General features: G+C 56.6%; 2 protein-coding genes across 4 annotated transcripts; one reads left to right on the top strand and one right to left on the bottom strand.

Annotated features, from left to right (window-relative positions):
- The first annotated feature begins 330 nt into the window (after positions 1–330).
- On the top strand, positions 331–20,336 carry BCKDHA (branched chain keto acid dehydrogenase E1 subunit alpha). Of its 3 annotated transcripts, XM_077850579.1 has the most exons (9): positions 331–489; positions 8,919–9,101; positions 9,208–9,294; positions 13,381–13,489; positions 16,503–16,664; positions 18,246–18,452; positions 18,653–18,794; positions 19,005–19,176; positions 19,828–20,336. In XM_077850579.1, the coding sequence occupies exons 1-9, from the start codon at positions 382–384 to the stop codon at positions 19,996–19,998; spliced, it is 1,341 nt and encodes a 446-aa protein (XP_077706705.1). In that variant the 5' UTR covers positions 331–381; the 3' UTR covers positions 19,999–20,336. The 3 variants fall into 3 exon arrangements, with proteins under 3 accessions (XP_077706705.1, XP_077706714.1, XP_077706721.1); XM_077850588.1 differs by lacking the exon at positions 16,503–16,664; XM_077850595.1 differs by lacking the exon at positions 18,246–18,452.
- On the bottom strand, positions 18,884–22,706 carry B3GNT8 (UDP-GlcNAc:betaGal beta-1,3-N-acetylglucosaminyltransferase 8). Its single transcript, XM_077850603.1, has 2 exons — positions 22,537–22,706; positions 18,884–22,153 (listed from the first exon to the last, which is right to left on the bottom strand). The coding sequence occupies exon 2, from the start codon at positions 22,119–22,121 to the stop codon at positions 20,928–20,930; it is 1,194 nt and encodes a 397-aa protein (XP_077706729.1). The 5' UTR covers positions 22,122–22,153; positions 22,537–22,706; the 3' UTR covers positions 18,884–20,927.
- Between the last annotated feature and the right edge of the window lie 1,477 nt (positions 22,707–24,183).

Genomic DNA, 24,183 nt, shown 5'->3' with positions numbered 1-24,183 from the left:
CGTTCCCGCACGTGGCTCCGCGTTTACTAACAATCTGGCCCCTCCCACTCCCGCCTCGCAAGCCCATTGGAGAGTAGCGAAGAGAGGGCGGGCCTTGGCATGGACTCGTCCTACCCGAAGCCCCCGCGCCCTAAAGCCCTAAGGCTCTGGTCAGGTTGTCCTCTCCTTTGCCTGTTACAGAAACAACTAAGATGAAGTGATGAGAGTAATTTTGGCAAGCTAGATTGTTTGTTCCTCCCGTACCCGTGCCCTGGAGACTGCAGGGTGGGTCGCTGGTGGTTTCTTGGCAGGGCGGTGCTAGCATTTGAGTCAGGCTCATGAAGGGGCAGCCCCCAGTCTAGCCGAGGAGAGGGGCGGAGCTCTGAGGGGTTGTGAGCCAAGATGGCGGTGGCGGCGGCGGCAGCGAGGGTCTGGGGCTCGAGTCGAGGTTTGGGCCAGGCTGGTCTCCTGCTCCTGCGCCGGCCTTGGGCTCGGGGGCTGGCTAGATCTGTGAGTACCTGGGGAGTTTTTCCCGAGGGAGAATAGGGATGTCAACGCCGTCTTCCGACGTGGGGTCCGTGCAGGGAGTGAGCGAAGGGCTGTCACAGAGGGGACCGGGGCTGAGAGAGCTGCTCCGTGAGGACATTCGGGAAGAACTTCCACTCCCTCAGGAGAGGAGAAGTGAGGCAGCCTCCTCTGTGGGCCCGGAGAGAGGGAGACAACTTGGAGAGAGAGAAGGGGTTCCGCTTTAGTTGCCACTCATGCCCACGGGAGGCCGCGTGGAGGGACACGGTGGGACGGCGAGACATTGCCCCGCAGGCGTTGGAGACTGCGACTGCCCGAGGCTGAGGCTTCTGGGTGTGGCTCCCCCTCAGGAAGGAGAAAAGAGAGATCAGGTTCTCCGACGCGGGCTTTTATAGTGCGCTGCGTTTGTTTTACTATTGTTCTTTTTTTTTTTTTTTGAGATTTTATTTATTCATGAGACCCAGAGAGAGGCTGAGGGAGAAGCAGGCTCCCTGCAGGGAGCCTGATGGGGGACTCGATCCCAGGACCCCAGGATCAGGACCTGGGCGGAAGGCAGACGCTCAACCACTGAGCCACCTGGTCATCCCACCCACATTTCTGGGTAACACTTGAGAGATGCCTCAATTCTTATCAAAAGTGTCAGAATTCCCTTGGGTTGATGCTGCAAACTGTAAGTTCACACAGCGGAAGTCTAACTTAGAAGCTCGTTCAGTGGGAGAGAGGCCTTGGGCTGCGGAACCATGAACTGAAATTTCCCAGGTCAGAGAGTAGTGTTTGGGAAGGCGGGTTCCTGTCCCCCACATGCTGGACAGAGGACTGCCCCTCCGGACCTCAACAGAGGGGCGCGTTCCCCTTTCTATAATGCTAACTGACCACCTCGTAGGGTTGTGGTAAAAATCAAGTATGTAATGTGCTGAGAACTGGACCTGGTATTTGATACAAGCAATAGGAATGTTGGTCACTGTTGTTGAAAGTGAGGGTGGAGGGAAGGGAGAGAAACTGACCTTGGAGATCAGGAGAAGAAAGGAGGTGACCTTGGTCGGACCTGAACAGGTGAGGGCCCTTGGAGGGAAAAGCGCCAAGATTTTGTGGGGTTGGGTCTGACCCTCTGATTCCCTAATTCATTAGGGAAGGAAGATAGAATCTATGGGAAAGACACTTTAGGGAGAAGAGCAGGGAAGGAGTTGGGGAGAGAGGATGGGCCAGGTTTGAGAGGAGGGAGAATAGGTAGGAAAAGGAGTCCTCAAAGCAGGTGATTATGGGAGGGTTCCTGGAGCAGGCTGGGGGTGGGGTAGCCTGGTGCCTTTAGGCGGTTCTTTGTCACTTTTTTTGGAATAATCAGATCCTGCCTGGCCAATCCCAGTCCTTCTTAGTCCATTGGCTGGACCTGTGGGGAGGAGGTGGGCAGGACTAGGGCAGAAAGTAGGTAAAGGTCATTTGAGGCTGATTAAATGTTTCCTTCCTGGTTCCCTCTCCCTATAACTTTTCCCTCTTGACTCCCCTCTTTTTGGTGGGTGACGGGATAGGGGTTTTGGAGGGGGTCTTTCAGATATCTACCTTTTATTATATTTTATTTTAAATTTATATATTAAACAAATTTTTTTAAAGATTTTATTTATTCATAGAAACACAGAGAGAGAATGAGAGGCAGAGACACAGGCAGAGGGAGAAGCAGGCTCCATGCAGAGAGCCTGACGTGGGACTTGATCCAGGATCTCCAGGATCACGCCCTGGGCTGCAGGCGGCGCTAAACCGCTGCGCCACCGGGGCTGCCCTAAATTTATATATTTTTATAGTCTTTGTTTTTTTTTTTTCTTCCCCACTTTTATTTTTCCCACTTATTTTTTGAAAAAGATTTTATTTATTTATTCATGAGAGACACAGGCAGAGGGAGAAGCAGGCTCCATGCAGGGAACCCGATGTGGGACTCGATCCCGGGTTTCCGGGATCATGCCCTGAGCCAAAGGCAGATGCTCAACTGCTGAGCCACCCAGGCATCCCCCCACTTACTTTTTAAAAAGATTTATTTATTTATTTATTTATTTATTTATTTATTTGAGAGAGTGAGAGCACAGGTGGGGGTGAGGGGCAGAGGAAGAAGCAGGCTCCCTGCTGAGCAGCAAGCCAGAGGTGATGTGGGACTGGATCCCAGGACTCTGGGATCATGACTTGAGCCGAAGGCAAAATGCTCAACTGACTGAGCCACCCGGGCACCGTAAAATATTATTTATTTATTTAGTCAGTAAGTAATCTGTACACCCAACATGGGGCTCGAACTCACAACCCTGAGATCTAGAGTCTTATGCTCTACCAACAGAGCCATCCAGGCACCCCTCTCCTACTTTTTTCTAAGATTAAAAAGGAGACTTTTGAGTGAAGGGAAGGAGTAATGGCATTTAGTCAAAGAAGATTTTATTTTTATTTATTTTTATTTTTTTTTCAAAGAAGATTTTAAATAAGTATTTTAAATTTTTATTTATTTATATGAGAGAGAATGAGAGAACACACGTGCACATGAGTGGGGTTGAGGGCAGAGGGAGAGGGAGAAGCAGACTTCCCACTGAGCAGGAAGCCTGATTTGGGGCTCCATTCCAGGACCCCGGGATTATGACTTGAGCCCAAGGCAGGGGGTCAACCACTGAGCCACCCAGGCATCCCTAATCAATTTAGGGGTTGATTATGGACCAGGATCTATCCACTGGAACATTTTGCGATGATGATGAAGTTATGGATATGTGCTGTCCAGTACAGTAGCCACTTAACTACACATGGCGACTGAGCTCTCAGAATGTGATTAATATGGCCCAGGAACTGACATTTTCATTTTTTAAAATTTTAATGAGTTTAAATAGCCACAAGTAGCTGGTGGCTGCCATATTGGATGACGCAGTTTCAGCCCATCAAGGCTGAGCCCAGAGATAGTGCTTTGGAGGAAGGTTGAGAGGCGGTGTTGTAGCTGACGGATGGGTTGTTGGTGCAGGGGGGTCGGGGGAAAGGCTGGGGCTGTCTGACTTCATCTCTGCCTGCTTACCTCTCCCCATTCATCGCTTTCTTAACTAAACACCCTGTAGCTCAGGGAGGCATTTGCCTGGTCCTTCCTCCCTCCTTCCCGCTCCAGTTCATAGCAGATGTTTTAGTGCTCAGGGAGAAGAGGAGAAAGGAAACTTAATTGTCAAGGAGTCCTGAGTCTCTCAGCCACCACCCCAGAAAGCAAGAGGGACCCCAGCCATGTCCCTTCACTTCTTTGAGCTTAGCAGGGGGGATGACTGGAGTCCCTCCTCTGGGAGGGAGGGAACATCTAGAGTTCAGTCTGTGTGGATCATCAGTGATGATGTTTCTTCGACCCAGCTGTCGGGGGCAGCCTATTGGGGACCCAGTGCTCTAGCGCCCTGTGCATTATCTCCAAGTGGTGGTGCCCAGTGTGTGCTGAGGCACGAATGGAGATGGTCATTACCAGTTCCTAACCATATGGGTCCATCTCCCTCTTGACTGGTGTCTGAAGGAACTAGCCTGCGTTTTTCACATCAGGAAATGCTTTATGATTTACACTGCCATTGCACACCATTATTCTATCTAATACAGCCACACTGCAAGGTGTTTTCTCCTATGACGAGTGGGGAAACCAAGGCCCAGAGAGGTGAGGTCTGAACTTGGAGTTCTGGACTCTAAAGCCCAGTTTCTCTCCATAGTACCAGGCTGCCAGGAGAAGCCATAGGACTTTGGTTCAAGTCTTACAACATGCTGCTGAGTCTGGCCTTGGCGTGTATGAGCAGCTTCTGCCTGGGGCCTTCTGGGCTGGAGAAGCTGGGTTGGAGGGGCCAGCCTCAGTCCTCACTGTGCCCTTCCCTCCCTGAACTTTAGCCACTGGTCCTTTTTCCTTCCCTTGGATAAGCTCCGTCCACCTGGAGGCCTTGGTAGGAATATGGTCCTTTAAGTGTCGGCTGAGGGCCACTTCCTCAGAGAAGCATTCCTGACCCCTTCCCCCCTACCCCGTCCCCCAATGTCCATCTGTAAAATGGGGACAGCAGTAGTGCCACCCTCAGATGTGTGAAGATGAAGGGAAATGGTCCTTAGGAGGCACTTCCCATGTATCCCAAGCATTCAGTAAGATCTCAAAAGTGGGGGGCTGCAGTTCTTCTCCAGGGACAGTAAATCTGGTGTGGTCAGAGAAAGGATGTCCTCCCTCGGGGCTTTCCACTAGCAGTGCCCCAGGTGGCGTAGTGCTGTGGAAGCCCCTGGGTCTGAGTGACCTTAGCTATCTTAGATGCAGAGGACTCAGTTCGCTGGCACATCCACAAAACTGTCCACGACCGGACCCCACCTTTCTCTCCAGGCTCCTAAGGTAGCTGTAGTCAGTCTGCCTGGATTCATAGGCTGACATCATTCGTGATCTCCCTGCTCTTGAACGAGTCACTTTACCTCTCTGAGACTGGGGCCATCTCTGTTCTACAGAAGTGAGGCAATAGTGCCTGCCTCACTGGGTTCAGAGAACACAGAAGTGTCAAGGAAGTGCTTTGTGTGGCACTGAGTTAGCTCTTGTTACTAACTTGCCACAGCCTTACAGGTCCTCAGGGTCTCCCAGTATCTCTACTCTTGCCTCGGCCTTGGTAGTTCCAGGGGACTGGCACCTTCCTCCCCTTAGTCTCTGCCTGGCTCACCCCTGCTGGTCCAGCAGGCCTCAGCAAAATTCCCCTTCTCCAGAAAGCTTTTCCTCATGTTCCTTCTGATGCTGGTAGCACAAGTTCCACCTAGAGCCCCAGCAGGTACTTTGTACCCACCTCACCCCAGGCCTGTGGAGTAGCAGTTCTCATCCTTTCCACAAGGGGACGCAGGTTCAGGGACACGCGGGGACGCTGCTGCTGGAAAGGGGACCCAGCAGGCAGTTTAGCCCTGGAGTCCGTCACCCTGCCCTGCTGCGTGGTCAACCATCTGGCTGTCGTGGCCCTGACCGTAACCTATGTGTTCAGGGTTGGTCACCTGGCTCTCACTCGCCTCCAGCCTGTTCAGGGCCTGGCCTGGTGCTATTTGGTAGCTACCTGCTTGACAGTAAGGATCATCAAATACAGTACGAGCTGCCTGTGTTTGCTGAGTGTTGGTTATGTGCGGGGCTCCAGGCTGAGTGCTCCTTTCGTCCCCGTGATGACCTGTGAGATTGGTGGTCATACCCCCGCTTCTGGAGGAGGAAACAGGCTCAGGGAGCTCTAGTTATGCAGTCAGGAGGCTGCAGTCTACTCTGCAGGGAGTCTTAACCTTAACCTTGGCAGCGGCACCAGAGGAAGTAGCCCCGCAGGGGGCACCTCAGTACCTGCTGGGCAGTCGGGCCATCCAGAGCAGGCCTCTCTGTTTCCTGTGTGGCCAGAGGGGATTAGCAGGAAAGCTTTGTGCAGATCTCTGTAGCCTCTGCCATTGTAAGTTACTGGCCACCAGGACAAAGGCATCCCCACCCCCACTGCAATCTGAAGAAAAAGTGGGTGGAGTCACATCCTTCCTCGTGGGCATTTTACCACCCCTCCCAAGGGGGAGCATTTCCTCAGGGCTGGCCGCTCACCCAGTGAGCACAGCGCCCCAGCATTTCCACAGGCCCAGGAAGGAAAGGCCCCCCCTGCACTCCCACAAGGCCTGAGGCCAATGTGGGGGTGCGCCAGGGTGCCTGGATGGCAGCTCTCCAGTCTCCGGAGGCAGGCAGAGTCCTGCCCTGACAGCCCAGTCTGTTTTCAGTCCTCTGCCTCCTGCTGGCCCCTAAGCTGCCGCCCTTGGGTTCCATGGTCTGCTGCTACACTCAGGTGTGTCCTGCTGCCAGACCTTCTCCCCAGTTCTTCCCTGTCCTCTTCCCAAAGAGCCAGTCATTTTCTGTTTCCCGTTCCTAGCCATCTGAGATTTTTATTTTCCTTTTTACCAAGTTTTGACCTCATAATACGTCCCATGCCTGTCCTGAGCCTTTTGTGTGCCTCATGTCAGGAACTTTCTGCAACAGCCCTATGCAGCCTTTCCACGGATGGGGAAATTCGCAGGGACAAGGTGGTTTTTTTTGTTGTTGTTTATTTGTTTTTTTAAAGATTTTATTTATTCATGAGAAACACACACAGAGAGAGAGGCAGAGACACAGACACAGGCAGAGGGAGAAGCAGGCTCCATGCAGGGAGCCCAACACGAGACTCGACTCCGGGATCACGCCCTGAGCCAAAGACACACACTCAACCGCTGAGCTACCCAGGTGTCCCAGGGACAAGGTGTTTTGCAGAGAACCACACAGCTAAGATCCTGGCACCCACGTCAGTTGGCCTGAGGCCAGCGAACCTAACTGCTCATTCATCTGTCCCTTCATTAATGGCCTGTCCAGTGTCTGCTGTGTCAGCCGAGTTGGACCTGCTCCCTGCCTTCACTGAGCTTGTGGTCTGTGTGGGAGGCAGTCACAGACTGCAGATCCTCCAGGGGGACGGAAAGAAAAGGTCTGTCAGGGTGGGTGCTCAGGAGGGGAGAGGCGTGCAGGTGGCCAGCGTTCAGCTGCTTCCCTCACAAGCGCAAGGGGAGAAGTCTGCTGCCCGTTGTCAGGCCTGGACCTGCCCTGCCATGGGGAGTGTCATTTCCTTGATTTCCTCAGAGCCACAAATGCAGATAAGTGCCCCGGTGCTCATACTTCCCCCCCGGATGCTCGGATGCTCTCCTGGGCAATGAAAGGAGGGGGAGTGGGTGGCATACCTGGACGCACCCGTGTGAGATCTAGCTCCTGGAGGACTGGGCCACACTTGTTGAGCTCTTCTTGGAAGTGAAGCCGCAATCACTGGTGGCCCTGGGCAGGGAGCTGTAGACGAGCAGGCCATGACCGGGGCAGCAGTGGCAGTTGGGGTGAGGAGCGGGGCCTTGGGGTCTGAATGTGAGCCCAGCCTGAATTGGAAAGCTCAGTCCTGACTCACAAATTTTTAGCTCTGGTGCAGGTGATTTTTGCCTCCCGATATCTTGGCTTCCTCCTCAAGGGCCATCGTAGGCATTTTGTGCCTCAGACACGCTCTGAGCACTCAGTGAAGTTGTGGGTACAGAGCTCAGCTGGCAGCCAGCAAGTCCTTGATGCAGGAGAGCAGTTGCAGTGGTGAGACTTGTTGAAGGCTGCCTAGCTCCAGGGCCGAGAAATGGGGTTGGTGCACATCCCATAGCACCTTGAGGCTTCTCAGTGATCTTACCCAGGGCTTTCCCAGCCAGCTGAGGAGGTGCTGTGCCCCCTACAGGGCCCCTTCAGCCACTCTCCGGGATCTGCAAGTGATATCCGGTCCCTCACTTTCTGCCTTTTGCGTGTTCTGTGACCCTGGCCTCTGGGCTCCTTCCCTGACTCCTAGCTGTCCCCCGGCTCTCGGCTCTCAGGTTGCTTCTTTAGAAACTGGCTCCTTTCCACTCTGCCGTGTTCAAGGCTTCTTTCTGGCAAAGACGAATCAGCCTCAGCCATACTTGCTGGGCAGCAGTGACAGATGTCTTGCTTCTTTTAGGTCCCCAGAACACAGCACAAGGCTCAGAACAAAGCAGGTGCTTAAATATTTGTTGAAGGAGTCAGTCTGGGCCTGGAGGATGGGGGTTAGGACTGGAGTTCAGAGGTCACTGAAGTGTGGAAGTTTGCCGGGGGGGCCAAGGGGTAGGGCATGACAGATGTTCTAGAGAAGAGGTGGGTGCAGCCCTGTGGGGGTAGAAGTGACAGTTCACATTTTCCCGAGCATTTGCTCAACTTCTAAGTCCTCTCCTGTTTTATGTGCATGATCTCCCTTAAGCGTCATGGCAGCTCCATGAGGTGGTCTCCCTTTTACAGATGAGAAAGGAGAGACTTGGAGAGGAGAAGTCACTTTCCTATGGTCACCTAGCAAGGGATCTGAACCCAGGCAGGCCGACCCTTGAAAGCTCACAGACGTGCTCTATTATGGGCAGCTGCTCTGGTTGTGCAGAGTCAGCGAAGAGCCCATCTGGCCAACTTGAGGGCACTGGGGTGTGTGTGTGTGTGTGTGCGCGCGCGCGCGCACACGCGCACACCTGTGGTGGCAGTGGGAGACAGAGAGGGGGTGTCTGGCCAGACTGGGGGGGCCTTTGATGCCTAGGTGAAGAGTTTGGGCCTCTGGGAGAATGGCTGCCGGTTCTTGAGCCAGCCACTACTCTACTGAGTGGTTTGATCCTTACAGCCACCCTGTAGGATAGAGTGTATCTGTGCCCAAATATTACAGATGAGGAACCAAGACATAAAGAAGTTCTAGTAACTCGCCCAAGGTCACACATGAAGAACGTGGTAGAGCTGGGATCCACGGCCCCAGGATCTTCTGGGGCCGTTGGTGGCTTAACTACCAGGCCATATTGCCTGCTGCTATGTGGTCGAGTCAGGGGAACCTCTGCTGCTCCTGACATAGGTATCCCCATCCCCACCCTCTTCTCTCTCTCCCCAGCACCCCCAGAGACAGGAGCAGCAGCACTTCCCATCCCTGGATGACAAGCCCCAGTTCCCGGGGGCCTCAGCGGAGTTCATAGACAAGCTAGAGTTCATCCAGCCCAATGTCATCTCTGGGATCCCCGTCTACCGCGTCATGGACCGGCAGGGCCAGATCATCAACCCCAGCGAGGATCCCCACGTGAGAGGCCCCCTCCTTCCCACCCTGTGCCCCCCACGCCCAGGCCCCTTGTCCATCTCCTCTCTGATCCCAGCTGCCCCACATCTGTCTGTGCCTCCATCCGCAGCTGCCCCAGGAGAAGGTGCTCAAGTTCTATAAGAGCATGACTCTGCTCAACACCATGGACCGCATCCTCTACGAGTCCCAGCGGCAGGTGCGTGGACTCAGGTTGGCGCTGGGGGGTGCTGGGAAAGACCCGAGGTCACCCTGCCTGTTCTTGGCCCAGAAGATAACTCCCAAGGAGGAGAAGGTGGGACGGAGATCCTTTGTCTTGGGATCCTTAGAGTTCTTGGAGCTCTGTTGGTGCTCTGAAGGAAGAGTGTGGGAAGGGTGCTGCCCAAGGGCAGGGGGATGGACCAGATCTCTAAAAATACCTCCTGTGTTCCAGGCTCGGGGCATGGCTGTGCTGGGAAGGGACAGGCAGGAAGACTTGATGGGCCTTTCACTTGGGAGCTCACAGTCCTGAGAAACAGAGTGACCCTCTGTGCTTCCTGGGGTGCCCATGTCAGATTGTGCTGTGAGCCTCAGCCGTGTCCGTATCAGTGGGCAGAGACCCGGTCAGAGCAGTGTCATCAAAGAGACAATTTATTGACTCAAATAACTTCAAGTCCAGAGGGTCCTGTTTCAGGTGTAGCTAGATCCAAGATGCTCAATGTTATTAGACCTGTTTCTCTGTCCAAGTGTCTTTTCTACTATCTTGGCTTCCTTCATTCTCAGGCAGCAGTTATCTCTGGAAAGTCTAGGCTCCAGGACAGGTGGCAGAGAAAGGATCAGGGTAGGGGCTCTAGAGCAGGACTTTACAACTGAAGTCTTCCTTTGGTCACTCTCTAGCTTTGGGGCCCTGGGAAGGTTGCTTAGTTTTCTTGTCTGTACTTCATTCATGGCATTGGCTTAAAGACAAGTGGTGGCATATGTAATGGCCTCAGGAAGAGCGACACTGGTGTTTAGCCAGCACACAATAGATATTAGCTGTTATCACCCTGCCAGCCTCACAGCAATTACCCTTTCTGCTTAGCAGTAGAGATAGAAGGTCTACTTACTAATATTCCAGCAAAAGGCCATGATTAATGCTCACTGCTTGGGCTTTGGTCACAGACCCCGCTGTGAGCCTGCCCCTGGCCAGGAGGACCGTGTGTCCATCCCCGGGAACCAAGTAAAGATAGCAGTGGAATCTGTCCCTCCCAGGGCCCAGGGGTTTCTGTGGGAAAGGGGGGAAGGACGTTGGGCAGTGGCCACCCAAGGGCCCAGGAGTAGGTCAGGAGTAGGGGTGGGCTTGAGAATCTGCATTTGTGTCACGCCCCCAGACCATCCCCCTTGGACTAAAGCCTGAGGCCCAGTGGCCTACAGGGCAGTTCTGACCAGACTCCCTCTCACAGGACATTATGTGCGAGTTTTTCCAAGTTAGGGTAGTACCTGTACCCTGAAACTTGCTCAGAAACTTCCCATGGCTCTCACAGCCCACAGGGGCAGGTCTGGCCCTTCCTGTTCCCCTGTGGCCTCAGCTCTCTGCACCCCTCTCCGCAGCCTTATCGCTAGGCCAGGCCACCCCTCCCACCCTCTCAACATGCCCGGGCTCCTTCCTGCCTGTGTTGGCTGCACAAACAGGGGCTTTGGAATCCAGCCAATATGGGTACAGTCACAGCTATGACTTTGGGCAGCGATGTTTCCCATCTCTGCCTCAGTCTCTTCAGGATGTTGACAAGTGGGAATAGCAAGGTAGGGGTAGGGATTCTGTGAGGCCCAGCACATAAAGCCCCTTGTCTACTGGCTGCCACAGAGGAGGCCTCAGTAAGATCAACTCGTATGTCAAGGCTCAGCTTGCATTAGCTAGGCTTCTCTTTAGCTGTAACTAACGGACCTCCCCTTGAGCTCCCTCCAAATCCCAACAGAAACAAATGCAGTAGCTTAAACAGATTAGTAGGGTTTTTATCTTCTATAAAGTAATTCTGAGAACAGGTGGTTTGGGGCTGGTATGGTGGCACCACGATGTCACTGGAGACCCAGCTTTGGCTTCTAGCCTCGAGGGCCCTTCATGAACCAAGTGGCCACTGGAGCTCCCTCCATCATGCCTCATTCCAGGCAGGAAGTGAAGGAAGCTGGCAGGTCAGACATGGCATGTCCCAGCTATCTCCTCATACTCCCCTTTCTAGAACTCTGCAGACCGTCCCACCCAGTAGCATCTGACACTGCACCGGTCCCTCCCAGCTACAAGGGAGCCCAAAATGTGGTCTTTTTTTTTTTTTTTTTTAAGATTTTTATTTATTTATTCACGAGAGACAGAGAGAGGCAGAGACATAGGCAGAGGGAGAAGCAGGCTGCGTGTAGGGAGAATGATGTGGGACTCAATCCCAGGGTCCTGGGATCACACCCTGAGCCAAAGGCAGATGCTGAACCACTGAGCCACCCAGGTGTGCCCAAAATGTGGTCTTTCCATCCAGGCAGTTGCTGCCTGTGGAATGAGGTCTCGGTTAGCAAATGGGAAGGGAGGTAGGATACTGGGGAGGCAAACTGTGACCTCTGCCACCAGCCAGGTCCTGTTTCCTGGGTGGGAGGGCACTCAGGCTCCTCCCATAGCACTCTCCACAGCTCTCCCAGGCCTTAAGTGGCCAGCATCCGCCCACGTGGCTGTGGGAGGTCAATTAACTTTTAATTGGCTCCCCACTTAGAAGAAAGTAGTATTCGGGATCCCTGGGTGGCGCAGCGGTTTGGCGCCTGCCTTTGGCCCAGGGCGCGATCCTGGAGACCCGGGATCGAATCCCACGTCGGGCTCCCGGTGCATGGAGCCTGCTTCTTCCTCTGCCTGTGTCTCTGGCTCGCTCTCTCTCTCACTGTGTGCCTATCATAAATAAAAAATAAAAAATTTAAAAAAAAAAAAAAAAAAAAAAAAGAAGAAAGTAGTATTCATCTCGTTCTCCCACCACTTGGAAAGCCATCCCTGTAGAACACATGAGGACTGGGCAGAGGGCTCTTTCACCTGAGCTCTCACTGTTCACATGGTGCTGGGGAGCCTAGTTCTGGCTCTATGCCAGAGGTTCTCCAACTCTCCAGCTGGACTTCACTTTTTAGCCCCAGATCTACCTGGCTTCTTGCCTTGTATGTCGTACACCAAATTCAGCCTGTCCAAACTTGACCTGGGCGACTTTTTCCCTTAGAGTGTTTTTCAGCAGAGGGTGCCACCATCTACCCATCTGCCCAAACTGGAGACCTGCTTCTCCTTCCTGTCTCCTTTCTCTGCCTCACAGAACTTTCTCCCGTCTAATTTACTTTGTCCTTGTGGGTTTAGTTAGAAATCCATTCTGCTACTTGGCACCACATCAGGACCCCAGACTTCCTACCTTTCTGCTTTACCATCGTGGGCGAGTTGGTTTTCATCCCACACTTGTTGCCTCATTGTCACAAGATGGCTGCCCCTGGTCCAGCCTCACAGCTGTGTGCCAGGCAGAAGAAGGACTGGCGCCAGCTACACCCATCTCTTTTTTATCAAGAAAGCAAAAGCAGACCTGCTCTTAAGTCTCTGGCCAGAACTGTGTCCCACAGCTACCTCTGGCTGTAAGGGAGATTGGGAACCTGATGTTGGACTTTCCAGGCTCTGAGATTGGGGGGCTCAGGAGAAAGGAGTCCACTCAGGGCACTGGTGTGGCCAGCTGGCAGGGTCTGCTGCTCCCTGGCGCTCTGACTCTGCTTAAGACTCACCCCTCTGCTCCTCCTGCCATGGCCAGGCCAGGCCACCACCCCCTCCTGCCTGGCTGGGCTGCATTCCATCCATTTCCCACCTGACAGCCAGAGAGACCTTTCTAAATGGTCACTCCCCTGAGGAGAGCCGTGGGTGCAGTTCTCAAGGTAAAATTCAGGTGTGCCATTCACAGCTTTCCTGGTATTGCCTCTCCCACGTTTCCTGTCCGCACTCCTCCCACTTACTATCCCAGCCATTCCTGCCTCGTGGCCTTTACTGCTTCCTCTGCCTGGAAGCCTGCATCTACCCCCAGCTTTGCTGGGCTCAGGCCTTTCTCCTTGGTGCCCCTCGTGGTGGGCTGGACAGCCATGTGGGCCTCCCTGTCACAGCTCCATCACTCTGGTTTTCACCAATCTGGCAGTTCTTCTGTGAAGGTGGGAGCCCCAGTGGGGCCAGCCCAGGAAGTGTCTGGTGGTTGATGAAGTCTCCAGAAGTTGGTTTAGTTATTTGGATGGTTCCCTGCCATTGGCCAACATAACTGAGCCCAGGCCCTCCTGCACCCCGCAGGGCCGGATCTCCTTCTACATGACCAACTATGGCGAGGAAGGGACGCATGTGGGGAGCGCAGCAGCCCTGGACAACACGGACCTGGTGTTTGGCCAGTACCGGGAGGCAGGTATGTCTGCTCTCCAGATTCTGGAGGCCTGAGTCTGTGGTCCCCACGGAGGCAGGTCAGGCCCAGTGCCTCCTGGTGGGAAGGCTAGTCTCAAATCAGCTACCCATGTGCTGGTCCAGGAGCAGCGTGATGCCAGAGAGGTCTAAGGAGCTGGAGGAAGAGCTTTCTGAGCAAGAAAGAGTGAAGCCGGGGGCAGGAGTTTGTGGAGGCAGGCTTCCTCCATCTGGAGGCCAGGCAGCACTGTACGGAAGAGCCTGTACTAGTGGCTGCCCATGCTCTGCCGGCTACCAGCTGTCAGATTTGGGGCAAGTCCGTTCCCTTCTGTGAGCCTCCGTGTTCTGGTCTCCGATACAGAACTGATGATGGTACTGTGACCCCTGCCCTGGGGGTGCTGGCAGCACGCAGTCAGGACAGGCCTGGCTCTGGGGTGGGCACACACGGGGACCCATCCATAGTATGGGGCGCTCCTGGCCTCTCCCAAGCACCGTGCCCTTTAGGGAGCAGAGCAGGTAGGAGGGACCTGGCAACTCCAGGGAGGATCTGGCCCCTTCTGAGTGAGTGAGTGACAGGAGGGAAGGGTTGGAGAGGAGATGAAGTATGAAGCAGACCCATGAGCACTGAGGGGTGATGGGGGGGGGATTCGTGGGGCAGGGCATACAAAGCCATCAGCACACGGCCTGGCACTGGGTAAGCGCTCAGAGTTGGAGATGATGTGCAGGCCTCTCACCTGGGACTCTTCAGCAGGGATGCAGGCTGGTGGGGCAAGCTGGTCCACGGCGGTCCTTGGCTGCCCTGCAGGAGGGATCCCTCCTGTGCTGAGGCCTCGGCAAGGAGCCCCTGAGTCTGAGCAGCTATGTGGGGTGCACAGTCGCTGGGGAAGGAACTACGGAATTCTGTACCTGGCCTTGACTCAGCAGCCACTCCCCTCTCTCAGTCCCCAGCGATGAAGTGGGGAGAGCAAGGGTGCTCAGACCAGTAGCTGGCACTCACTGAGCTCTCATAGGCTACGGTGCTGTTCTAAGTGCTGGAAGCAGTGGGGGCTCTACTGCCTTTTACCTGCCTAGACCCCGCTGGAGGAAGGAGCCGCCCAGCAGCCATGTTTCCTGGTCTGAGTCAGGTGATAGAAAGCCCAGGACATGTCCCAGTACCCAGGCCACATGCCTCATGGGGTGGAGCAGGGGTCTCCAGGAGTCAGCCCTCACTCACTGCGTATGCGGGGCTGTTTGGTATGAACCAAGGATGTACATGGATTGCTGACCATGGTAACTGGGCAGGAAGGGACACTCGTGACGAGGAGCTCAGAGACGGCACCGTTTCCATCCAGAGCAGTAGTTGCCACAGGGCCTGCGGTTTCCTGGGCCAAGTCAGAACCACCCAGGCCCTGGGGCCAGGACGCTATGTTTGTAATGTCCCCACCCACTGACTCTCATGTGGTGGGCCACGGACCGCATTGTGAGGCAGCCCCTTCCACACAGCTCCCTTTTCCTGTTTCAACCAGAGCATCCCCCCTTTGATCTGTTTTATATACAGTGTGGCCACTCTGTGTGAGTGTGTGTTGCATGACAGGAAATCCCACATCTGGTTACATGAATGGTGAAAGCTGAAGTCACACCCAGCGCTCCTCACCCCAACCTCCATTTCAAGTGCAAGCTTGCAGAGCCAATTGTCTGGGCGATGCTCACTGTGTGTGTGTGGGTGTGGGGTATCTCGGAGGTGGCACCCCATTAGCTGGTAAATAGACCTACTCCCTTCCACTGCCTACCCCGTTCTTCTGCAGGCTTAGTCATGAAATGCAAGTTTTGTGTGGCCCCGGGCACTCTACTCCGCCACTTGCCACTTCGCGGTGTGACCTCGAGCTGGTCATGGGAGCTCTGCTACCTCAGTTTCCTCATCTGTAAATGAGAATAATCTCACCACCCTCGGGGGGTTGTTTTTAATCAAGTTAACCTCTGGAAAGTGCTTGGGATGAAGGCGCCTGTCACAAAACATTATTCTCATATTGTGGTTAATTTTTTTTTTCAAGATTTTATTTATTTATTCATGAGAGACACAGAGCCAGAGACACAGGCAGAGGGAGAAGCAGGCTCCCCGCAGGGAGCCCGGTGCAGGACTTGATCTCAGGACTCTGGGATCAGGACCTGAGCCGAAGGCAAATGCTCAACCACTGAGCCACCCAGGCATCCCCCATATTGTAGTTATTCAGGGAAGATGTGCACAGCCTGCACAGAATGTGACTCCTGTAGAATGTGACCCCCATTATGTCATCATGTGAAGAAAGAGTTCCTTTAGTAAAGGAAAAGATTTGGAAATGCCTGCGCCAGCCAGCTGCTCTGTAATGCTCAGGTTCTGGGTGTTTCTGCTGGTGTCCTGGAACCCCAGCCTGGCCCCTCAGGTGCAGGTGTGACGATCCCCTCCCTTTTCAGGTGGGCCATAGTGGGTCATTGCTCATCCCAGGACCATCTCAACCAACTCCTGTCCTCTGACTTAGCAGGCAAGACCCCCTACACTCAGAGCAGTTCCATTTGGTGGTGAGGGTTTGTTTGAAGGAAGGATTTTACCATCATAAGCAGATTCAAATATTGTCTCTCTGGTTCAGAAGTTGTGCACTAGCAGCCCGTAGTTTTGTTTGGTTAAGAGAATGACTTCTGAAGTAATTTTATTAGTTGAAACAGAAACATCAGGTAGTTTCTCATTAAAAAAAAAAAAAAAAAACTTAAGCCAGATTTTGCCTTCTTTTGAAGACCTGGGCCACCCAGCGTCCCTGAGCAGCTGTCAGGTGGCTGGAACACTGACCTCCCTTTGGGGACAGGCCTATGCTTTCTAGTCTGCCCTACTGCCTGGTTGCCACAACCATCTGAATCTCCCCTGTAGTTTGAGGCCAGTTCCTTTCTGGAACCACCAGGGAGGACAGGGAGCCAGAGCCTGGACAGAAAGGAGTGTGCCCTGGAACACCCCCATTCCTATCCCCCCGCCTCCCCACAGGCTCACACAGCTGCCTCCCCCCTCCCCCCAGGTGTGCTCATGTACAGAGACTATCCCCTGGAGCTGTTCATGGCCCAGTGCTACGGTAACGTCAGCGACCCGGGCAAGGGGCGCCAGATGCCCGTGCACTATGGCTGCAAGGATCGCCACTTCGTCACCATCTCCTCTCCATTGGCCACGCAGATCCCGCAGGGTGAGGACTTGGCCCCTTTGCATCCCTTGGGGTCAGAACGCTGGTCCGGTTCCAGGCTTTACAGACACCGTTCATCTGGGAGCCTCTTCAGGAGGGCCCTGGTGTCCTAGACTATATCCCATCCCGTTCATTCATCCGCTCACCCTCACCGGCACAGCAGCTGCGCATGACTGAGCGGATACCAACTTCCTTGCCAAGGGTTGCCCGGCAGGCAGTGAGGAGCAGGGACTCAGGTGTGGCTGTGGCTCCAGAGCTGAGTTCTTGCCCCCGACCCTGCTCTGCCTCAGTCCTTGGAGTTTGACTACCCCTGAAGCTTACTCTGGAAGTCCACAATACCTAGAACAGCTAGTCTTTTCCTCAAAAGTGACAGCTTGGGAAGTTGACCCCACAGGGGAGAGGCTTGCATCCACACGGCTTGGAGACCCTGGAGCCTGCCCTTGCTCCCTGCCCTCTGGATCCTGCCATCTGGTTGGTTGAGGGGTCCAGGGTTGGGCTGGGCTCCGCCCCACAGTGGACAAGAATCACGCATTGGTGTGTCCCTGGGGCTCAGCAGTGGGCTGCTAGGAAAGCCCAACCTTACCTGTCAGGTCATAGTGCTCTGGGAATGAGGAGCTGTTTGCACCTCTGAGGTGGGAGGCAGGTAGGACGGCTTTGTGAGGGGATGTGGCACATTCCTTGAAGGTAGGTAGGATTTCCAGGAGGCTGGGCCCTGGCCCTTACCTTCCGTTTGAGTGACCATTAAGCTGCTTAGTGGGCCAATATATGGAGTCCCTATTTGTAGGCATCATGTGAGGCTCAGTGAACGAGAGACAGACAATATCTCAGCCCTCCTCCATGTGGGGGAGACCAGCAGTAAGCATGCAGGAGGGGCACTGGGAGCAGATCAGGGCTGAGAAGTCCTGCAGGGAGAAACAAAGCCGAGAGGGAGTCCTGTGTGTGCCATGGAGGAAGGTGGGGGTCATACCACAGGTGACATTTCAGTACAGACCAAGAGGAGCTGGGGAGGAAGCCACGTGGGGTCTTGAAGCAAGTGCTTGCTTGAGGGGCAGGAGGAGCCTGGGGAACTGGGGGCAAGGGGTGGGGGGTGGCGGCAGGATGGGCTTAGAGGTTCAGGAAGGGTTCAGATATAGGGGAAACTGGGCCTTTGACCTTTGCCTGGAGTGGAATGGGAGCCTTAGGAAAGAGAGCCCCTGGGGTGGAATGTCAGCCTGGTTCACACTTTGACCATTTTTAACTTGCATCTGGCCATCTGCCATCCTAGGGTAATGGGGTGGGGGTGGGGAGGCCAGTGAGGAGGCTCAGGTCTGGGAACTCAGGCCAGAGGTGACTGGTGGAGTAGATTGCCTTGAAAGAGGCAGAGGGCCGGGGTCAGATTCTAGCCAGGTTGTGAAGGTGGAAGAGGTGTGGGGGGTGGCACAGCCTGGAGTCAGAGGAGCCTGTGGAGCTGGAGAGGGCAGCGGCCGTCAGCTGAGAGGCAAGAGTAGGGTTGAGGCAGGTTGTGGGGTTGGGCGAGAGGTCAGAGCTGGTGGGGTGGGGAGAGCATGTGGCTCTGCTCCTGCTCACCCCCTTCTCTCCCTACAGCGGTGGGGGCAGCCTACGCGGCCAAGCGGGCCAACGCCAACAGGGTGGTCATCTGCTACTTTGGGGAGGGGGCGGCCAGCGAGGGGGATGCACATGCCGGCTTCAACTTCGCCGCCACTCTCGAGTGCCCCATCATCTTCTTCTGCCGGAACAACGGCTATGCCATCTCCACGCCCACCTCGGAGCAGTACCGCGGGGACGGCATTGGTAGGGGCCCAGCAGGCTGCTCCCCAGTCTGCCAGCATGCCCTCCCTCCCACCCCCTGGGCCTTTTTCCTCCTGGTGTTTGGAACAAGGAAGGTCACCGGAATGCTGCTTTGCTTGCTCCCCTCTCCTTCCCTCTCCCTGCTCTCTGCTCATTGTCCTCATCTGAGTCCCAGGATCCAACCTGCCTCTCTGTCCCCACAGCTGCCCGAGGCCCGGGCTATGGCATCATGTCCATCCGTGTGGACGGCAACGACGTGTTCGCTGTGTACAATGCCACCAAGGAGGCCCGGCGGCGGGCCGTGGCAGAGAACCAGCCCTTCCTCATCGAGGCCATGACCTACAGGTGCCTGCCTCCCCCCTCTTCCCCTGCGGTCTTGACACCATCTCCCCTGCATTGGTCACTGTCCCCAGAACATGACCCCATCGCCTGTGTTGGATCACCTTTGTTGCCTTTATTCTATTGCCATCCCTTCTCTCATCCACCGCCCCCCCCACCCCAGTCCTGACCTACAATGGGGGGCTTCAACCTGAACCTGGCCCTGTCCACTGGCAGGATCGGTCACCATAGCACTAGTGACGATAGCTCAGCCTACCGGTCAGTGGACGAGGTCAATTACTGGGACAAGCAGGACCACCCCATCTCCCGGCTGCGCCACTATCTGCAGAGTCGGGGCTGGTGGGATGACGAGCAGGAGAAGGCCTGGAGGAAGCAGTCCCGCAAGAAGGTGGGGGCCTCCTTCTGTTGGAAACCCATGCCTCAGGGGACGTGTTCTGGGGTGGGAAATGGCGGAGAATCCTGGAAGGACTGGGGGACACATTACTGGGAGGCTCAGGCATAGCCCAGTGATGCCCCTAAGTGTGGTCTGCTACGGTGGGCTGCCTATGTTCCTCTGCTGGTTCTATCTGTGTCCTTGGCACGATGCTTGCCCTCCACGCCCTCATATCTGAGCAGGGACATGGAGGACCATTGTTAGAGGGTAGGTGACCTCGTTAGGTGCAGTGAGTGTCCCACCCGGGTCCACGCGCGGCCCTCAATGGCCTAGGGAGCCGGGGCACTGTGCCCAGTGGTTAGGACCACCCTGGCTTGGGCCCCGAGGACATCACTGAGGTGCGTCCCCTCTGTGCCTTGGATTCCTTGCCTCTAAACTGCCTGCTGCCTAGTTCTGCTGAGAGGCTAAACCAATTCTTGCATTTAGGGCAGTGCCCAGTGGTGCAGGAGAGGAGAGGCCAACTTTGGGGGGAGTTGACGAGGTTGTTAGTTCTCACCACTGCTAGATCCTTATCTCGGTTTATATGGGAACCCAGGCGCTGAGGGGTAACCCCTCCCAAGCGCTGATATCCCACAGGCTGCATGTCTACTATCCCCCATCCCCCAGGTGATGGAGGCCTTTGAGCAGGCGGAGCGAAAGCCGAAGCCCAACCCCAACTTGCTCTTCTCAGACGTGTACCAGGAGATGCCCACCCAGCTACGCAAGCAGCAGGAGGCCCTGGCCAGGCACCTCCAGACCTACGGGGAGCACTACCCCCTGGACCACTTTGAGAAGTGAGGCCCACTCATCCCCCACCTCAACTACCCCAAGGGGCAGTCCCACTCTGGGGGACCCAGGGAGTGGCAAGATGCTACCCTCCTTCCAGGGCCAGCTCCCTCCAAAATACTGGGGCCAGGGCTTCAGTCCCCCATCCCCACTCCTCCAGGCTGTTACCTGGGGGTGCTCCAGTGGCCCCTCTTTGCCTGTTACAGTGCCTTCTCCCAGGGGCTGGGCCAGGGTGCCTCCAGGACTGGAAGCCCCTCTGGGGTGGGCGTGGTGGGTCAGCCTGTGGAAGTCACTCCTCAAAGTGAGAGGTGGTCAGCAGGTGGCCAATAAACTCTGTATTTGGCTCTGTACCCCCTGCTGGTCTGTTTCCTGGAGATTGGGAGGTAGGAGGAGAGCCTAGCACGACTGGTTGGGGACCACCCCTTGTTTCCCCCTTCTACATAAAGGAGGCCAGGCTGTTGAGAGGTGTACTTCCCCCGGAAACTTCAGCAAGCTGGAGAGTCCGGTTCAGCAGACCGGGTGGGGGTGGGGGCCCTCCCGAGATGGTCTCCTGGTCTCCCTTAGGTGGAACAAGCAGCTGTTCAGCAACGTAACTGGGAGGCCATCAGAGCTGGCCCTGTTTACTAAGAGTGAGGAGGGAGTCCAGTGTGAAGGTCAAGGTGCGGGTGAGCTCTACTTTTGTCAGCTTCTCCAGGGCCCCACAGGCAGAAGGACGACTCCAGGTCTGGGTAGGGGGTGCATATTTTTCAAAAACAAGAAGTAGAAACAGTCTGTTGCCTTCTGCTGCCCAGCTCCTTGCCTGGGGGGACCCAGAAAGGGCTCAGGCAGTCATGATTCTAGGATTCCTCCCTCACACCAAGGCCCAGAGGGAGAAGCTGAGCCAGGGATGGGCATAGAGGTTCCGGCCAGGCCCACCCTCCCCTCCCCAGCTCCACCGAGACTCAGCACTGGAGCTTAGGGTCCTGCAGCTGTTTCCAGAGCCGAATGCTGTTCTGGGGGCTGAGGGGCTGCGCCAGCAGCAGGTCCCGGAGAGTACAGGGGTCAGCAGTGCGGTCTGCTGGCCAGGCTGTGAGGAAGCCTTTGTGATCCCTGGGTGCCAGACCCAGGGCACGGAAGCACAACCCAGTGTAGACATCGTCGAAGGGGAAGGGGGCCACACGGGCTGCTGCCTGTAGCAGCCAGGGTGCCAGGCGCCCAGCAATGACATAGCCCCCTCCGCTTGCATAGGCTGGGTAGCCACCTTTAAAGAAAGATTTAGGCACGTAGTAGGGTCCTCCAGGCTTCCGGAAGGGTTTGGCTTGGTTAAACACCTCACCAAGGTAGAGGCCTCGGGCCCAGCTGGGTGGCAGGGCCTGCAGGTGGTCCAGAAGGGCAGGTGTATGTACGAAGGCATCATCCCGAGTTTGCAGGATGAAGCTCACGCCCGGGCAGTGGCGGCCCAGCCACGCCAGCAGCAGCAAGTCTTTGAGCGTCTGATTGAAGGGGACGTCAAGAAAGTCCCAGAGCAGCAGGTCACTGTAGCGGTGGCTCTCCCAGGTCACCAGGGAGCTCAGGTCAGGCCCCCCCTCACCCTCCGGCGACCCCAACAGGAAGAGCAGCCGGACTCCAGGCGCCGGACTCCCCCACGTCTCCCTCACAGCCTGCCGCTCCTCAAAGTGCCCTGGTTCCGACTTGACAGCCAGCAGCAGGTAGGGGACGTCGGTACCCGAGCAGCTGGCCACTTGGCCTCTGCCACTCCCTGGCCGCCACTGTGGGAAGCTCCGGCAGGCTGCTGACAGCAGGAAGCGCTGGAGGTCCGTGGGGTAGGAGGCAAAGTCTGGGATTTGGGCAGCAGCGGCAGCCCCCCAAGCCCGGCAGCCCCCTGGCTCAGTGCTGTCACCCCTGGGCAGGGACCCCAGCTGCCACTGCTGCTGGTTCCAGTAAGCAGAGAGCAGTGGGCCAGTCTGGCCCAGCCGGGCAGAGAGGTTAGCTGGCAAGGTGGGCTCGGGGCTGGCTGGCGTGGGGCCTGGTGCCGTACCCCGGGGTCCCCAGTAGGCCTTGCTTAGCCGAGACTCGGATGTCCACTCGATGTACACCTTGAGGCCCAGGAGGGTGAGCAGCGCTGACAGGCAGAGAAGGCACTTGGGGCAGCGCATGACCCGGAGCCTGGAAGGGGTGGCCGCGGGAGCTGCGGAGAAGCCACAGAGGCCTTTGGGGTGCAGGAATGGGCAGCAGTCTCCGCCAGCCCCCGTAACCATTTCTCTTAGCCTCAGCCCCAGCCCCTAAACCCGCCCCCGCCCAGGACCTGGCTCTTCCCTATTCCTGGACCTCAGAACCTAGTTCCAGTTCTTTCGACACCCAGCCCAGCCCAGCCCAGCCCCTTCCACCGACCTATTCTGCAACCCTGCCCCAGGGACTGGGGACTGGGCCATTCTAGCCCCTCTTCGTTCCCTCACCGGGAATCAGAATCACGGGGTCAGCTCTTTCACCTTCTAGAAACCCAGCCTCCCTCGTTCCAACAATCCCCACCCCAGGGAAAGGGGGGCCGAGGACCTGCTCCCTCCTCTTTACCTCTGGGTACAGCTCCCGCCCGCGCCGCGTCCGGGCCCTCTGGTCAGGCCCTCCCTCGCTCCCTCCCTTCAGCCCCTGCTGTGCAGCGGTGCTGTAGTCGGAGCCCAGCCCAGCCAGTCCGGACGGGCGGGGAGGGAGGCCGCCAGGGCCCCAGGGGCCGGGAGGGGCCGGGGCGGGGCGACGGAGGGGAGGAGAGGAGAAGGGAAGAGAGGAGAGGGAGGGGGGAGGGCAGGAGGCCAACCTGAGGGTTGGGGCTCTGGCGTGTTGGGGCTGGTTTTCTGGTGAGACAGCGGGAAGGTGCAGGGTGGCCAAGGCACAGATGGGGGACACGGCGAGGCCTGGTGGGGAGAGCCAGGGGCTTGGGAGAGTCTGAGGGAGGGTGAGGCTGAGGGCCAGGCCCGAACTGGGCTGGGCAGTAGCGAGATGGCCCAGGGACAGGCAGAGTCCCAAAGTGGCGGAGCTGGGCGGGGAGGTGGGGGGCTGGCGCCTGCCCGCCGCGGCGGCGGCACTGGCGGCAGTTAATGTGCTAAGGGGATGGGTCGGCTGTGCCAGAGATGGGGTGTGTTGTGGCCGCAGGAGTCGGGTGGGGGTGGGGAAGGGGCTGGTGGGGAGGAGAGATAGTCTGGGTAGTGGGGAAGGCAGGATGGGGGGAAACCTCCCAGGCAGGTGGGGGCAGAGAGAGAGGAGGGACGGAGGGGGAGGCGAAGAGAAGAGGGTAGGGAGAAAGGGTAGGGAGGGAGGCGGAGCTGGATGCCCCTGTGTGGGAGGAGAGAGAAGTCAGAGGCAGGTGGGCGACAGACCCGGGTGGGGTTGGGAAGGGCGCCAGCAGATGGCCAGAGCCGAGGAGGAGCTGGAGGGGCCCAGATGGGAGGGGAAGGGGAGGGGGCCCCTGGAGTGCCCAAGCTGGAGGGTGGGGTGGGGGCACTGGGGCACTCCAGCTGAGCTGACCCTGGCACCTCCTCCGCCCCCTTTGGTGCCTGGTGTTTGCCTAGTGGGGCGGGGATCCATCCCTGTCCTTGCTCTGGCCCCGCCCACAGCTGTACTGTGACTCCGGTACAGCTCACATCCGGCCCCCTGGGACAGGAGAAGGTGCTTGCCCGTGTTTGCATCCCGGCCCTCTGGGGGCCTCTGCTGTTGGGGCTGCAGCAGCTGTCTGGGGAGGCGGCCAGGCGGGGCCTCCTTTACCTGGGACCTCCTAGAACCTTGGGCCTAAGGGTGGGACCTAGGGCCCCACCGAGCCTGGCCTGACCCGACCCCCTTTGTTCCACCCTGGGTTGGGAGGACGGTCTGGATCATCTCATCCTTGGCACCTTGTCTGTCAGCAGCTGCTGATTATCTGTCCAGAGCTGATTTCCAACTCCCAAGTTTGAGTAATGGAGCCCATGGGAGCAGCTGGAGGAAGAGAGTGCAGAGGAAGTGTCGGATGTTAATGCAATAGAAGTGAGAGTGGGAGTGAGAGTGGAAAGGCAGCAAGCCAGGGCCCCAGCCTCCCCCACCCTGGGCCTGGGAGAGGTGGCAAGCCCACCCACCCCCCTCCCCTGCCTTGAGCTGCCCTGGCTCTTCTAACTTCTCCCAGGGGTGCCGACACTGCTCCTCCTGGGGGTAGTTGGGAGTCTCGGTAGGGTTTGGGTTGCTATGGGCATTAGT

Source organism: Canis aureus, chromosome 1 (genome assembly GCF_053574225.1).
Source record: "Canis aureus isolate CA01 chromosome 1, VMU_Caureus_v.1.0, whole genome shotgun sequence".
Lineage (NCBI taxonomy): Eukaryota > Metazoa > Chordata > Mammalia > Carnivora > Canidae > Canis > Canis aureus.
The sequence above is the reverse complement of the archived record's forward strand: the minus strand, read 5'-3'. Positions and strand labels throughout refer to the sequence as shown.

Coding starts and splice junctions, on each gene's coding strand:
- BCKDHA (XM_077850579.1), top strand. CDS start 382: ATGGCGGTGGCGGCGGCGGCAGCGAGGGTCTGGGGCTCGAGTCGAGGT. Junction 9,295..13,380: donor TCTACGAGTCCCAGCGGCAG/GTGCGTGGACTC, acceptor TGCACCCCGCAG/GGCCGGATCTCCTTCTACAT. Junction 16,665..18,245: donor GGCCACGCAGATCCCGCAGG/GTGAGGACTTGG, acceptor CTCTCCCTACAG/CGGTGGGGGCAGCCTACGCG.
- B3GNT8 (XM_077850603.1), bottom strand. CDS start 22,121: ATGCGCTGCCCCAAGTGCCTTCTCTGCCTGTCAGCGCTGCTCACCCTC.